This window comes from Leptosomus discolor, chromosome 1, assembly GCF_034619465.1.
Source record: "Leptosomus discolor isolate bLepDis1 chromosome 1, bLepDis1.hap2, whole genome shotgun sequence".
Classification (NCBI taxonomy): domain Eukaryota; kingdom Metazoa; phylum Chordata; class Aves; order Leptosomiformes; family Leptosomidae; genus Leptosomus; species Leptosomus discolor.
The window spans coordinates 211418949-211435439 of NC_141391.1; the positions used below are offsets into that span (position 1 = coordinate 211418949).

Here is a 16491-nt window from a genome sequence, read left to right on the forward strand (position 1 = left end):
TGTTTCAATCCGGTCTCCCCTCTCTCACACTCCTACAGACAGCACCACCCACTAGCCCTCGTTTGTCAATCTGTCACGTCTGTGACCATGTCAGTGTGCACAATAATCCTGGTGGTCACGCTGAGATTTTGAAGTTAAGGCATACAAATATTTTTGTCCCTTTCTCTTTAGAGAGCTGATATTTTACTCTGTGTCCTCGTCTTTGATGTGAAACTGTCAAGATTGATAGATCCATCAATTTTAATTGATCTGTTCAGTTCATCCTGCTGGTCACTTCAGCACACTGCGCTCATAGGCGCTTCGTTTTGAAAACCAGTAAAACCTATTCCAGAGTGGAGTGATGTGAAATGTCTTCGTTTCAGCTCTCAGGGGCTTGGACAAACATACGTTTGAGTTTCAGGTCATGTGGGTTTGCATGCCCTTAAATCTCAGCCCCCACTTCAGTTGAATCCCCAACTTCAAAACAAAACTTAGATATTCCTTCCTTTCATGTCCAAACTTGGCATTTCATATCGTTTTGCAAAAGAAAGAAAAATAAAAACAAACTTAGAAGAAAAAGCCTGCTGGAGCTCACTGCAGCTGAACCTTCACTCCAGTGTTGTAGATTAGATGGCAGGAGATACGACATAGTGATAAAGCAATCTTGAACACTGTGCTCCTCACACAACTGGGCACCAGTGTGATCTCTTGAACACTGTGCTCCTCACGTAACTGGGCACCAGTTGGATCTGGACCTTCTGCACAGCTCCACTGGAAAACCCCCTTCACACAATTTTAAAAAGAAAGAAAATCAGCTTTGCCTGGATTTTGACTGTTTTCCAAGGAAGCGAGGTCCTAGCCTTCTTTGCAGCCTCACTCCACGTTGAACTCCTGCCAGCTCACTGAGTTCCCAGCATCTCGCTCCCCGCTGATCTGTCTCTCTCCCTGCAATCAAAGCGTAACATGGAGACTGAAAAGATCCTCAGCTTTCCAAGTGAACATGTCAGCATGCAGAACTCCTGTCAGCTTCCCTTTTTTTCAGGAGACAGATGCAGCAGGACTTCAAGGCATGTCTTTGCTCTGTTGACTGCACTGAGTCAATCAAACGTTTGGCCTAAAAGCCTTGAGAAGCCCCATTTTGTGGGAGATTCCAACAGCACGTTCCTCCAAGCGCGAGGCTTTTTGGCTGAATGAACCTGTAGAAAATAGGCCAAGGGTTTCAAAAAATCACCTGCAGCAAAGCCCCATCACTGCAAGCAGGAGGGATAAATTCATCCCTAGTGTCCATCTTGCATTTCACTGATGGATTTTTCTTCACCCTCTGACCCTGTCAGAAAAACACTGGGGATCAGTTTGGCCCCATGCTTTGAAATGACTCATGAATGAGACAGTCTCCCTCCATGTAAATGAGACTTGGCAGGTCTGCGCTAAGTGCTTTAAAATTTTTGAGCCTGGAGGGACTGCAGGGCCCGAGGGAGCGCTAATGGGATGTAATCTAGCTTTCCACTATTGTGCTGTCGGTACCAAGTCTAGCCCAGGCCTCGAGCTGGCTGCTGCTCAGTGGCCTGTATGAAATGAGCTGTTGGTCTGATTCCTGCTGCTGATGAGCGGCTGTCCAAAGCACAAGACTACCCAATGCTGATTGGCATTGCTGCAGGGAGCAGAGGCAACAGGGATTGAGCAGCATGGAAAATTAACCCCGTTCCTTTTAGGAGATGCTCCATCCTCACTGTTTAGTGTAGGGCACCATCAGCACAACTGCGATCGGGTCTAAAACCTTCTCCTATGGCTTCAGCAGGTTTGGATTGTACCCCCTGTGGAAGAAATTCACTCTGCCCTGCTGATCCCCTATCTGCTCTCTTCTGGTTTGTTTTTCCTCTCTCCTGGCTCCAAGGATGCCAGGCTTTGGTCTTACATCATTTTTTCATTTGCCCTATGTAGGGCACACTTCCAGCCACTGGTGGCTTGGCACACAGGCCAGGAGCACAACAGCATCCAGCTGTATTGCCTTCGCTCAGCGTTTTAGTTGGTGCCTCGTCAAACAGGTAGCGCCACAGTGTGCCCTAATTCGCAGTCTGAATATGACTGGAAATAAACTGCAGGGCTTCTCGCTGTAACTGTCCTACAGATAGAGGAAAACCACTGCCTTGCAGAGCCAGAGGGCAGGATCTGTCTGTGCAGACTTGGGATTTGTACCTTTCCTAGACACCCACTGCAAGGACTCAGTATGTTGGGTTAGACAGATACTGGGCTTGCTCACAACAGCTGTTCCTGAGGGTTGTACAAGGTATGCATAACCCTACATATATGTAGGGTCACACAGCATATGTACACCTGCAGGGGATAAATCACCAGGACAGGAGCAGTCTGAAGACTTGTCACCTCCACAGACCTGGCTTTGCAGCAAGACAGCAGTTCATGCTTAGGCTCCTTATTAAGATTCCTGTAGCAGGAAATCTCATTAGGTAAAAGCAGTGACTTCCTCTTCACCTAGAACTAACCTTCCAGAGCTATTTGGAGAACATGTTTCACAGACCTTGTTTCTGACCAGAAACGTCAGATCCAAGAAGCTAAAAGTGTGCTATCCTTCTCCTGGGGCTGATTTCAGGGAGGAGCTGCTGGAAATGAGAAGTATGTAACTGGCTGTAGCTTTAGTTTAAGAGGGTCAGTACTGTCTGCCTGATCTGCTCTGACATCTTGGCAGGTAGTTCAGCCTCTGCATTCAAATGAGTGAGTGCACACGCCCTGTTCTTGGGGTTGTTGTGGAAATAAGTTTGTGAGGCATTTGAGTACCTCTGAATGGTAATGACGGAGCCTATAAATACCCAAGAATATTAAATTATGATAATACTTCTGAGGGTGTTTTCAGTATGAGGGTCTCCCAGTGCTGTCTTCATTTGAAGTCTTAAATTAATCTTAAAAGTACAGTGTGCATTGGGGAGACATTTTACTTCCCTTATTATTCCATTGATGTGCAAACAGAGGCAGGGGATCGCTACGAACGTAACCTGAAGTGTCTTGCCCAGAGTCCCACAGCAAATCAGTGACAGAACTAAAAGCAAAGCTCCGTGTGGTAAGCATTCAGCCATCAGTTCAGCCTTAGTTCTTGTTAAAATTATTTCTGCTTCCTGAGGATGTGAAATAACACTGAAAATCCCATCATGGCAAGCGTTCCTTGTAGTCCCATCTTGTGTTTGTTCCAGTGGGAACAGATCACACCCTGGTACATGGACATCAATCAGCTTCTGATCTGTTAGTACTGCAATGATGTGCCCATCACCTGAACTGTATGACTAGGGCTGAGATTCTCTTCTGGCCTTGAGGAGGTGGAGAGGTGAATGCTCAGGTGAACTGGGGCTTCACCATCCTCTTGAGCAAAAGTCTTTGTGCGGCTGGAGAGCCTTGGCACAACATCCCAACGACTTTCTGGGTTCTGGGAAACAGAAATTGCAGGTCAGTGGCCCTGCAAGGCCCAGCTAATTGAAGCTCAGCAGCGCAGGACTTGCGAGATTTGGGCGATGGGCTGAGCTCTGAGCTCACTCCATCCATGACTGAGGAGCTCACATGAGGGTCAGCAAGCCAGAAGCTGATTTCCAGGTTGGAGATGAAATAGCAGTCATCTTTTGGGTGCCATGTTACAGACAGCAAGCTTCTTCCTGGTTGTCAGTTCCCTCCTTATTAACACGGCTTGTTACCTGAAGCGAATTCAACAACCAATGCGTAAAACAGAGCTTAGTGCATAGCATTAGTTCAGAAGAGGCAGGAAGAAATTTTTCATGTGGACAGATGATTCCAGAATGGCTTAATGAAAAGTGTCCTTCTATTTTTTTATGAAGTGATTGGAGATGACCCCAGTCAGAAATGAGATAGGGGACTAGCGAGGCTTTGGGATTGTTCTGATGTGGCAGTTGCTGTTTTAAGGTGATCCTAAGGCTGCACTGGTCAGAAAAAGGACTGAAAAATTCTTGTGGCCACCCAAGCCACCCTCATATGTAGGGTTCATCTTCCTGTTGGTACTAGGGCTATAACTGAAGGGCCATCCCCAGCGACTTAGATCGATGTTCTTCATCCTCTTGTTCATGTTAAAAGCCTGTTAGATGCTGTCAGGAGAATGGACGGGAGATAGATGGCGAGCTGCTAATGGTGGGGTTTGTCTTGCAGAGGCAAGGCAGCCGCTAGGACTGAGTGAGCCCAGTCCTGCCAGCAGCCGCTGCGCTCCTTTAGTTGCTCAATGCTGTTAATTCTCTTGCACTGAGCGGTTTCTGCCTTTGTTAGCCCTGTGGGCATAACCACATCTGAGCTTACTGCTCAACAGAGAAGTTCTTGGGTTATCTCACCTGAACTTTCTGGGCATCTTCTTATCTCAAATTCTTCCATAACCAGTGGGGAAAGGGCATGTTAGGAAGTCAGCTCATTCCCTCCTAAGGTAGTTTTATGCAGTATGCATGTCTGCTTTCTCCTGGAGGTGCCTAGATTGTTGACATTTGGTGGTGTACTATGGGTGACTCCTCGTCCTAGTGTGGCCAGTTACTGAGCTGGGGTTGGCTGTTGTTTCTTACTGGAGTGATGTTAATGCTCTGAAGAGCTCCCTCACAGTAGGGGCATTGCGTGCGGCTTGTTAGTCTGGACCATAACCTGGACATGTTTTGCTGCCAGTATTTTCTTCCAGCTTCTCATGACAGCCCGTTTAAGCCATGTCCTCACTGTGTCTTGGTCCAAAGCTCGTTGCAAATTTGGAAAGGCCCCTTCTGGCTTCCTTTAGATGCTAGAGACGGTCTTTAGCCTTTGGGCTTTGCAGTTTATTATGCTGGCGTTTCCGAAGGTTTCTTATTGTATGTGGTAACTCAGTGACTCCATACATAGTCTGTTTGGGAGGGAAAAATGTCCATGGCAAAGCACAGAAAGTAACAAACAACAGGAAGCGATGCCAGACTTGCACTGACTTAAGAATGTAAAAAGTGCAGCAGTGAATACCATGCCAGATTGCTTCTATTCTTGTAAAATAATCCGAGTTCGCTGTGGAGGCCTGTTTCCTGCCACAGCAAAAGGACTTGTTCTTTCCGTGAGCTTTAAAGAAGTGCTAGATCATTACTAACTCCTGTGTCCATGTCCAGTCCAAGATTCATGCTGCAAGAAGCCTGAGTGAGATTGCGATTGACCTGACCGAAACTGGAACACTCAAGACCTCAAAGCTGGCCAACATGGGGAGTAAAGGCAAAATTATCAGTGGCAGCAGCGGGAGTCTTCTGTCATCAGGTAGGTCCTTTCTCCTGTAACTGGAGAGAATATGGTGGGAAGGGCCATGGCCATGGTATAATGGGGGGCAGTCAGAAGCTGCACTGCAGAAATGAAAGTCACTTCCCTTTAGCCTTTCTGTCTGTCCAGGTGTCAGTCCATCTCTCAGCACGTTGTCGCACGAACAGCACAGGCAGCAGCTTCCCCCTCCCCTCTCTCATTACCGCTGCTCATTTCCTTTTTGGCCCCAGGATGTCATCTCCAACCTCTCACTTTCCAGCTGAGACCTGGTCTCTCTTCACAGTTTCTACCATAACCATCCCTTGGCACGCAGCTCATTCCCAGGCAGATGCGTTTGTGAAGGAGCCCCCAGCCAGCAGTGAGGAAGCAGCCAGTGCAGCTCACTAGGGAAACGGAGGCTGGGAATTGGTGATGTCCCTTAGCAGTGTTAAGGCAGGGTGGCTTCTTCACAGAGCGCACATCTGCCTTGCTTGTCTGTTGCTGGAATTTGCCTGGTGTCACAAGCTCAAAAGAGCTATTCCCTAGCACTCTCTGCCACACTCGTGTGGGGGCCTGGAGGTTTCTTTTTGTGGCTTAAAGCCCCTTCCTGTTACTAGGAAGACATAATCCATAAAAGAAACCCAAGGGTTGATACGGAGGAGAGCTAGAGCATCAGAAGAGAAGGACCAAGGAAGAGGAGTCTGGAACTCGTCTGCATTTCTTTGGAAGTCTTCTGTTAGTCTAAAAGAGGCAAGCTGTGTGTAAAACAGTGCTAAACATCACTCCAGGAGCAAAGCAAGGATTGATAGTTTGCAAAGAGCTTGAAGCTGTTCAGGTGAGAAGCTCTTCAGGAGGGCAAAGTTGCTGGTATCACTGTAATTAACAGTTCCAGACAATTAAATGACCTCTGTTAAGCATTACATCAAGTTATCAAAACCAATTGTGTTGAGATGTATAACACCAGAGAATAACCTTCCCATACTTGACAAGGGAAGAGTCCATCTATGAACGCAAATACTTTGAAACTGAACCCACACTGGTATAGATCAGCTTTGCATCGCTGCATCCTTCATGTCTCTTAAAAGCCATGCTTTCCTGCATGGAAAATGTCCAGTAAGGGGTTAAAATGTGCAATGCTTGCAGAGCTGAGCAGCCTGCTGTGCAATTCCCCGCCTTGCCTGCAAACAGAGATGCCTTTCTGCTCCTTAGGCCCTCCCGGTGCAGTATACAATCCACTGTCTGTGCCTCCCATTGCTCAGGGAGTTGCAGTAGCTGAGCAGCTCCCAGACTGGTGTCAGGTTGTTGGAGCTCTTTGTTTGTTTGGCATTTTTTCCAGCTCTCCTGCCGGAAAGTAAATAATGTTAAGTACCACAAGGAAGTTCTTAAGGTCTTTCCAAGATTTCAGCCTCCTGGGCACCATTCCCAAATTTGTGAGAGCTACTTGGTAGTAATCTTGTTTTCATGTTAATACACTGACTTTTCGCCTTCCTGAAAAAAAAACCCATAGGGCTCTGCTTCTGCTCTCACACTGGGAGAGCAATAGCCAGGTGAAAGCCAGCAGAAAACCAGGCCCATAACAGTTTCTGTTGCGACAGCACCTATCAGGGTTATACGGATGGAAATCCCAAACTGGGAGCTGTCCATGCTTTTATTTCTGTATTTTTTTGCTCCCTGTTCAAATCCCTTCTGGCTGAGCATGGGATTTGCAGACTCAGCAGAATTGCGCTAGTGACTAGACCTGTGCAAAGTTCATTGACCAGGTGAATCATTTCCTCAGGTCTGGGTAGGTGGATCAGACTACCTGGGTGGCTACCTAGGACTGTGTGAACTCTGTTTCAGTCAAGGTGCTGCTGGTGGGCCAGGCAAGCATGGCTCCCTCCAGGTTCCTGTGTTCAGAGCTGCCTTGACATCCTACCACCTATGAGGACAGGGCCCTCCCCAAAATGTGAAGGAGAGGTGTTGGGTTTGCTGCTGCTGCGTGCCTTCCAGCAGCTACAAGCCCACTTGTGGAGGGAGGGGAGTGTAGAGAGAGGACAGATCCCAGGGAACTGGAAACCCTGCATTTCTTCCACACAGTCACCGAGACCCCTCTGCTCTTTCCCTCAAGCCCAGCTGGCAGAGGCAACCCAGCCCTGTCCCACTGGACTGGAGGGGGCATTCGCTGCCTGTCCCGACAGGCCCAGTCACCAGCTCCCTCCCAGCCTTTGCATTTCCTCCCATTGTACCAAAGATTATCAGCACACGGTCACAACAATGATGGGTTATCGCAGTACAGCCTGCACGCTGGGGAGAGTAAGTGCAAATGATTAAGTGGCCACAGTAGATTTCCAGGCTATAAATACCGAGTGACTCGAAATCACGACGGCAGAACTGAATCTCTGTTTACCCCCACTTCCCTACCATTCTCTGTCCTTTTTACTTGGAAATTATTTGTAGCCATTTCCTCTCTCCATCTTGCCCCTCCTCAGTGAAGGGGCTGTCAGCGCTCTGAGGAGCACGCCGAAGCTGGCATGTCTGCCCTGCGTTTGCAGCAAGGCTGCAAGGAAATATTTATTGTTGCTTCCAGCTGTCACACTGTCTGGCCAAGATCCTGCTGTGCAGTGTGAGGCAGTCACTGCCCCACATCGCTTACAGTCTCAAGACACAGCAGCAGGGAAATGGAGTCTTACACAGGGACAGTGACTGCCCCATGGTTACAGCAATTCAGGGCCAAAGCGTAAGCTCCTCTGTGTTTCCCAGGCCCTTGATCTCAGTCTGTGTCCACTGCAGGGTTGTAAGTTTGATACCTGATGCTCCCAAGTGCATTTCTGACAAGCTCACTCTTTAGCTTTTGACTTCATTTGGGCTCTGAAGGGGGCCCTCAAAACAGTGGCCCTGCTGGGATTTAGCTCAAGGATCTTCTGCTCACAATCTCTGGGCCATCCCTGGACATCTGAAGAAAGATTTGCACAGGAATAAAAGCTCTGCTTTCACACTGGCATGAACTCTAATCAAAGCTGGCAGAGATAATTATCGGAGCAAAATCAGGTTAGGTCTAAGGTGGATTTTTTTCTTCAGAGCAGTCTGTACCCTAAGAGCTCTGCAGGTTTCCTAGCTATCAAGGAGCTCCATTACTGCTGGGTTATAGGCGGACTGAACCCCAGATCGCCGCCTTCATCTCAGTGGTCAGAGGAGAGACCACAGAGGAGCACCTCTGCTTTAGCTCTACAGAGATGTTCGAGGAGCCTCCGGCCCGCTGAGCCCCATTCCTTCATCCAGCGGCGGAGCTTTCCTGTGCAGGGGCCTGTTGACGTTTGACAACGCCATGACAGAGCCCAGCCAGACGGTTCCCTGGCCCCCACTGCTCCATCCGGCGGGGCCGTATCCCAGCTGGACTGCCCCGGCGGGTGTCGGAGCGGATAAACAGCACCCGCGCGGCCTCCGGCACGGCCCACGAGCGCGGGGGCTCGCGAAGACGAGTCGCCCACAGGATATCTGAGCGCATCCTGTGCGGAGCAGCTCCAACCGGGCTTTGCGCGCCGCGGAGGATATCCTATTTGTCTGGCAGAGACAAGAGATAGCGGCTGTCTGAGGTTGCTGGCTGTTGTGCGCTGACATCCTGGCGCGGTGAGTCAGCCTGGGCTCTGGCACGGAGCAAGCACGGCGGGACCTCCCCTCCCTGCTCAGGGGACAGCCTTCCACAAGGACTTCGACCAAATGCCAGTGAGCTGAAGCCAGCAGCCGGATGTAGCGTGAAGAGTTTGCCATATTTAGATGTGTTTTTCCTGGAGCAGGAGACTCACAAAAATGAGAAAGAGAAGAGATGCCTGGATGCTTTTGCCTCACCAATGCTCAGCCACCTTGTTACATCTCCTTTCCTCTCACAGAGGAAAGCCTTGACTCCCTCTGCTCTTCTGCATCCCATCCATCCTCCCTGCTTATTTTCATCTTTCTCATTTATCCCTTTGCTGCTCTTCAGAACGGTGGCTCATGTTGCTGGTCTCATCTCTTTGACAAGCTTTAAAACAAAGCTTGTCTTGGAGCTGACACCTGGTAGCCAGGAGCCCCTGCAGATCTGCACAAGCACAGCACATCGCCTTGGTCAGATCCTTTGGGGGTGTGACTCGCTTGCTTCATGTCCCCACCAACATCACCAAGACTGTCCTGACATCACCGGTGTTGGAGCAATCGGAAACCTGCCTGTTAGCACTGGTGGAGAAGCTCAGCCATGAATTCTGCTGGAGGAGTTGGACAGGGAGGACCATGTTCTCACCCCCTTTCACAGCTCATGTTCTGCTGAATGTCTGGATGGAGAAATTGCCCGGAGAGGCCAAGTGGGTATCAGAAGATGAGTAGTGTATCCACAAACTAATAGGGTATTAAGTGAATGTTCAGGTCACCAAGACCTGCGTCCTGTCCTGTATGCTAAAGAGGAAAGGGCATGTACGATTGCCTTGGCTTTAAAATTAAACCAGCAGCGTCAACTATAGAAATAGGCCCCAATTCAGCAGGTTCCTGATGGCCACAGGTAGCCCTGTGCTTGCTACCTGGTGTGTTTTCACAACCATTGGGACACCAAGTGGTTCTGCAGAAGTGTGTGTGTTAAAATGCAGAGTTTGGTAAATCTTTGCACAACAAATGGGGAGGAGGCTGGATAATAATTTTCACAGAAAGGTTCAAAAGCCATAGAGGGAAATTACGTATTTCATCAATATTTCTCCTGTTTACTGCATTAGGAATTAGCCCTAATTGTGGGAGATAAAATACCTGAGAAAGTCTCCCAGTCAACCATTTCTGTTGCAGCAGGGGTCCCTTGTGTTAGGACTGGTCTTTCAGGACTGATTTTGCTCTGTTGGTGATCCCCTTTGGAAGGCACTGGGCAGCCATGACTCAGTGAGCATCATATTTAATAAGGCTGATTTAAGACAGTATCTGCTTGATTTGTTTGGTTTGTGCTGGTCTTTGATTATTTCTTTGGTTGTTTTTAGGGCCTTTTTATATGTTCTGACATTTTTGGGTCAATTGCCACTGGGTTTAGAAGCAGGTCTGTGGTTACAGCCTCGCTCAAGGCTGGATTAATACATATTTATAAATAAAGAACCTCTAATGGAAGCTGTAGGCACCCCAGCAATACAAAGCACTGTTCCCTGCTCCTTTACAAGTATCTCACACGGGTGTGATTCTCTTGACTGATCAAGTTTCCCTTTGCTTTTCACCTGTGAGAACAAGCAGAGAATCCAACCCATAAAAAGCTAATAATACACCCCAAAATAGTTCAGCTTTTAAATTAAAAAAACCTAGCTAGAACAGAGCAGTTTCTGAAGGTGAAACTTCAGGGAGGTCTGAAGAAATAAATAAGTCCTGCAGGATGCCCACGGGATCATCCAAGTTAGGTAAGATCAAGCTAAAAAAATGCAGCGTCACAAGCCATGAACGGAGTGCCCTGTCCCCTGGCCTTTGAAGCCTCGCCACACTAGAAGAGTTTGTGATACAAAAACACGCTTAGAAAAGGTTCATTTGAACTGGTTCGTTAGTGCCAAGGAGTGGTTGACTTCAGTTTCAGCAGTGATCCCATTGCTTAACTCCGAACATGACAATGCCCCTCCAGATCTCCCCCGACTCCTTTGCTTGCTGGGAGGGGTGAAAAAGATGGCAAAGTGTGGACTCAGTGGCCACTGCCACCGACTGCATCAGGGCTGAGACCTGCGTGGTTCTCACGCAGGGTGAGCGCAGCTGGAGCAGATGCCGTGAACTGTCTGTGCTTGATTTGGGTCCGTACCAGCTCAGCCAGAAGCCGTTCGTTTTCTTTTTGTCGGCACACCCCAAATCAGCAGAGGCGTCTGGCCAGGGTTTCGGCTACTCGTGTGCTTTTAGATGTTTCAGCATCTATGTAGCTGCAGCGGCAACCCGCAGTGCAAAAACGAATAGCTTTTAAAATAAATCCGAGGCTGGTGTGGAGGTAGGGAGCAGAGAGAGGAAGGAAAGGGGAAGAGCAGCTGAAAGGAAAACGTAGGCCATAAAAGTTGTCATGAAAAAAAAAAAAAAAAGGGTTGAAACATCTGCTGGAATCATGACCAACTTTTTACCGGGACTCGGCAGTTTGTTGGCAATTCGGTGAAGAAATTCAGCAGTTCAGCTTTTGCTAGTCACTGCTCACCGGGGTTACTACTAAGAATTACTAAATGCTAGAGAGGGCTTTCCCTGCCAGTGCAAATACAAGGCTCCTGTAGGAGATCCTGTCAAGTTCTTGCAGCACAGATGTATTTGCAGAATTGAGTTTTGTTGCTCTATGAGGGCAAAACCAAATGAACTGAGGATGACTACAGCAGCTAAACAAACATCTTACTGTGAGGTTGTCCTCCTTTATCTGATGATGCTCAACCTGGCTGACCTTTAGAGAGCCCTTTTTCCACCTCGCCCACTTCAAGACAGCCCAATGAAAGGTGTAACAAAGCAGGGTGGCATTTCACAGAATAAGTGCCAGCTGTCTGCAGAAAACTGCAGAAAATATTGGTGGAAAAGATCTGTGAGATTCTAGTCCCACTGGGCCAATGCAGAACTGTTTCATGGCATTGTTTGACTCAGTCCTCTTTCAGTTTAGCTTTAACAGTCTGCCGGAATAGTAGCAGTGAAAGATGAAATTGAAAGCACAAATTTCACTCTGTTTTGCTGTCAAAACAAAGAGTTGTTCTCAGGTTTCTTCCAGAGCTCTGGGAAACGGCAGCAACATTTTCATCCTCCTTAGGCTGAGTCTTCTAACTGTACACTTGGCCAATCTAGAAGCCCCCTCTCACATCTGTCCTAAAGGTGCACAGAAAATTCCATGTAGCATCCTGTTGTGTCTGAGTCCTGCAGATAATAAAGGTCTGCTTTCGCTGTGGCATTGCTCTAGAGGGGCAGGGGAGACCCCCAGAGTCACTGGGGGGAACCACTGAGGACTAGGAGGAACCCCTTTGAATGCATTGCCGAGTCAAAGGCTTTTCTGCAGGCATAAACCTACAGTAACCTACAAGAAGTCCCTACAAAGCACTGGGCACAATCCAGCTGTCTAAACATAGGTGTCTGGTGCCGGTTTAGGTGGGTTAGAGTATCCCACTGCCCGTCTGAAAGCGTGTGGGTCTCACAGGGTCCTGTATGATATCTGCCACCCCATGGAAGACATCTCAGATACCTCAGATCACCTAGACACTTCTGTTGAGGCAACAGCAACCCCTTAGGCACAGCAGCCCTGTCTGCTCTGTGCAGCTCAAGACCCACCATGGAGTTTTACTAAAAAGGGATCACATGCAGACTTAGGCTGAGCTCCAGAGCGGTGTGTGGGGCAGAGCATTAGAGTGTGTGGAGCTGTAGCTCTCGCTGTTGTCTGTGGACAGACGGGGAATGCTACTGCTGAATCTACCACAGATACCAGAACTCAGCTTTCCATAAACCTAAGGTGGATGCTTTGAACTACAGCTGTAGCTGAACAGCCAGTAATATGAGAGAAAAGCCTGCAGAGATAGCATCTACCCCTTCTTGAGCTTGCTTTTCATCTCACATTATGGCCATAACCTTCATGTCCTTACTCTGTGATGAAAGGATGCACTCGGCTTATGCAAACAAAGTGATTAGAGCGAAGCAGTGACTTCACCATAAACTCATCCCTGAGCCCAGAGGTGTATTAAAGAGGGCAAAGGCTAGGCATATCCTGAAAAAATCAGCTGCTGAAGTTGGGGACCCAAAAATGGATGCAACAAATGTTGCCCCTTCTTTGAGATGCTGGATCTTAGATAGCAATTGATGCGCCATCCTGAACAAAAGTAAAATCAGGAATCTCATCAATAAGTTCCCCTGAAGAGCTGAAGTTACAAATGCTGTCATGACATCTGAGCAACAGAGTCTGCCTTAATGCATGGACTTACTTCAGTGGAAATTGCTGGGTAATTGACACCTGAACAGTCAAGCCATTTGAACAGTTTAAGTATCTTGACCTACATCTTCACAAGAAACAGTTACTATCCCAGAAGGACCTACGGGTTATTGTTGTTTTGGTGTGTTTTACAGGAATCTTGCTAGGTAATTTTGTTCCATTACGTTTTTTCATAGAGCAGGCACTGTAAGTGGATTGAATTAAATGTTTGCTACTAGGATAACTGCAGTTCTTAAGACGCAGGCTGTATTGTTAAATGGTTTCTCCTAGACTTAATATCCAAAAAATGCATCTCCAGGGCTTTGTAAACTGTACTGTTATTTGCCATTGGGAACTTTCATGGGGATCATATGTCTTTTTTTTTTTTTTTTTCCTAGGATCTTTACATGAATAGTTTCGTTGCTTTTATTTTTCTGGATAATGATTACAAATGTGTTTGTGTGCCCCACTGTCCAATCTCTGTCTGTTAGCTTAAACATTAAGAATTTGCCGTAAACAAACATGACTGGGTAACACCTGCTTCATGTCATAGTCTGATTTCTTTTTGAGAGGACTGCTTCCAGGCTTTGGTAAAATTACAAGTGCTCCAGATGTGTATTCTGCTGTCAGATGGCCTAGTGAAATCATTGTTTATTGATAGGTTCCCAAGAGTCAGATAGTTCTCAGTCTGCCAAGAAAGACATGCTGGCTGCACTGAAATCCAGGCAAGAAGCTTTGGAAGAGACACTGCGCCAACGCTTGGAAGAGCTAAAGAAACTGTGTCTCCGAGAAGCGGTAGGCAATGGACGTTTTATAACCTGTGTTGCTTGCTTTGTTATAGCAATCTAGTTGTTTGGAGGTGGTGTGGAGTCAGGAGAAGAGATTCCTTCCAGCACCTCTTAAAAAGCACATTGTACAAAGGCCTCAGGAAGGTCCCAACTGTTTCGACTCCAGATTGCAATGTCACAGGACATTTCCCCCCCAGAGAAAAAGACCCCATGTCAACTGGGTACCCAGTTGGCTTGGGGCTAGGAGGGTGCTCAGCACCCATGTCTGCTGTTTGAAATTGTGTTTAAGATCCATTCAGCCAGGCTTCTTATTGACTTTGGTGCTAATATGCAGCTACCTAAATGCATAGCAAGGCTGTCCTGTGTACTGGTAACCACTTCTCAAGTGCTTTTGACTTCGTTAGCAAAAAAAACATCAGGCTGATACACTTTCTTCTTGGAGCCAGCCTGACCTTACGTGATTTTCTTCTCCCAGCACATTCTTACATACAGCACGCAAAGTCTTATCTGTTCCATGTAGACTCCCTTCATCCAATAAGCTCTGGCACTCCTGGAAAGGAATGACAGTTTGGTGGCAGACCTTGTGAAGAGGAACCACTGTGGTCATGCCAGGACATGCAGGACAGCTCAGGAACTCATCTCATAACCTACCCATTCACTTGCCAGTTCATTGTTGGGAGTATACAGAAGGCCAGTTTAGAGATCAATTTAATGTTTGGGGAAGCCACAACCCTGCTGCAGATGTGAGTGGATATTAGCAGCAGCATACGCTTGGGTCAGTCAGCCATTCTCCTTTGTGTACCAGGCCTGAAAATCTGAATTTAACAACAAATTGTGATGTGTAACACAGCAGGAAGCTGGCTGCAGACAGTAGCACCGAGTTCTTCCAGTTGTTGCTTAATATTTGATGTGTATCTTGCCTTTGAGAAGAATGGGGGAAATAGGTCACTGATTCAGCTCTCATCGCACTTTGTTTCAATTCGTCTATAGTTTTAACGCCAACAAGAATAAGTTGTGGAAAATACCTCTCAACAAAGAAAGACAGCAGAAATCTCTGCTGCCCCAGTTCCTGTCCTTTACTCCACACCGAGCAATCCTTTCTCACTGGGAAGTCCTGGTTGACTTCAGCAAACAACGTGTGCTAATAAAGGTCACAGGACCAGATCCAGTCTTGTAAATCCATCGAGTACAGAGCGAAGATCACCTGCAGGAAGCAGTCACATGCTTCTCGGGGGCTGATGGACAAGGTCTGAAGGGCTCTGCTTACCCTGGAGGAATTTACCACGCTAAGCTAACACTGCCTGACTGCCGATGACATGGCCCTGAAGGCAGGGGAAGATGTGCCTGTGTCGCATTTGCAGGAGCTCACAGCCCAGTGCCTTCGCTTTGACCCCAGCCCTGTCTGCGGTGCAGCCTTGGGCGCTTCACAAGCAGCCGGGATGCAGGCAAAAGCTCCCGCTGGGGCCTGGAGCCAGTGGTAAGGAGCGGTATCTCCTTAATGGCTGCAGCAAGGCTGGCCAGAGCCCATCTGTCAGCACCTTAAGAGCTGGTAGAAAGTGTTCGTGCTTTCTATAGATGATCCAAGAGAGGCAGTTGATGGACACTTGGAATCTGACGCCATCTTGCAATCTTGCTCATCCATCAGCAGCCTGTAGTTGGAAGTATTTCCTCTAAGGCTGCCCTTCATCCTTTCTGCTGTGGCATGGGAATGGCCAAAACAGGAGAAGGCAGCAAACCAGGAGATACAAAAAGGGTTAAAAGAGGGGGCATAATCAAATAAGCATGGCCAGAGCTATTGGTAACAGTGGCATCAGGTTACTTCGGGCCATCACTACTCCAGTTACTTATTAATTTAGATTACATTTCAGGACCGTGCCTGTGAATACTTTTCAGCTTATGGAGGCAGCAAGGTAGCCCGCATTCATTTTGTTCTGCTCCAATCTTGGGCATTTTACAGAAGGTATTAACTCTTTCCCCACTGCCCTGCTTCATATTAAGTTAAGGGTTATAAAGAAAGTATCCTTCTTTCCCTCGAGAAAGGATACAGGAATCTGTGTCTTGACGCAGTACTTAGAGCCACATCTCACTAGAAGGAACCCATTTTGGAAGACAAGCTGAAATAACCCCACAGGGCTGGAGGGGCAATGCAGAATGGGGCTCTGAGATGCTGCAACAGTGCCTCTCGCAAAAGGGGGTTGTGCACGCTGGCCCAGAGCTGTGCTGCAAACCCATTTCGCTGGGAATTGCTTAAAGGAAGGATTTGAAAAGGCCGGGTCCTTCTTTCCTAGTGACCTGAAAAGAGTAGAAAGGAAAACCCCATTAGGGAGCGGGGGAGAGGCCGGGGCAGGCAGGGGCCTGAGCTGCGCACTCGCATTAAGGTCAGCTGCTGTTCTTTGGGATTCAGATGATTTAGGTTACTCTGCCAGCTGGATCCTCTCAAGGCTGATGCTAAGGAACACAAAAGCCTTTTGTCCTTCATGGGGAGACTTTTGAGTACAAGGAGTCGGGCTGTGCTCCTAGTGAGACTCCTGCCTTTTTCTGTAGGCATTTGAATGCCTTCAATTCAGACATGTGTGGCTGTATTGTGTAGTCCAGGGGAAAAACCCACAGCATTAACATCAG

The 16491-nt window shown here is 47.8% G+C and overlaps 1 protein-coding gene across 4 annotated transcripts in view; it reads left to right on the plus strand.

Moving 5' to 3' along the window:
• Positions 1-16491, plus strand: part of FRMD4A (FERM domain containing 4A) — a 224525-nt gene that overhangs the window by 191980 nt on the left and 16054 nt on the right. For all 4 annotated transcript variants that reach the window (XM_086474608.1, XM_086474614.1, XM_086474601.1 and 1 more), the window contains exons 14-15: positions 5094-5235; positions 13743-13876. In XM_086474608.1, coding sequence (XP_086330734.1) covers positions 5094-5235; positions 13743-13876 — 276 coding nt within the window. The remainder of the gene's footprint in view (positions 1-5093; positions 5236-13742; positions 13877-16491) is intronic.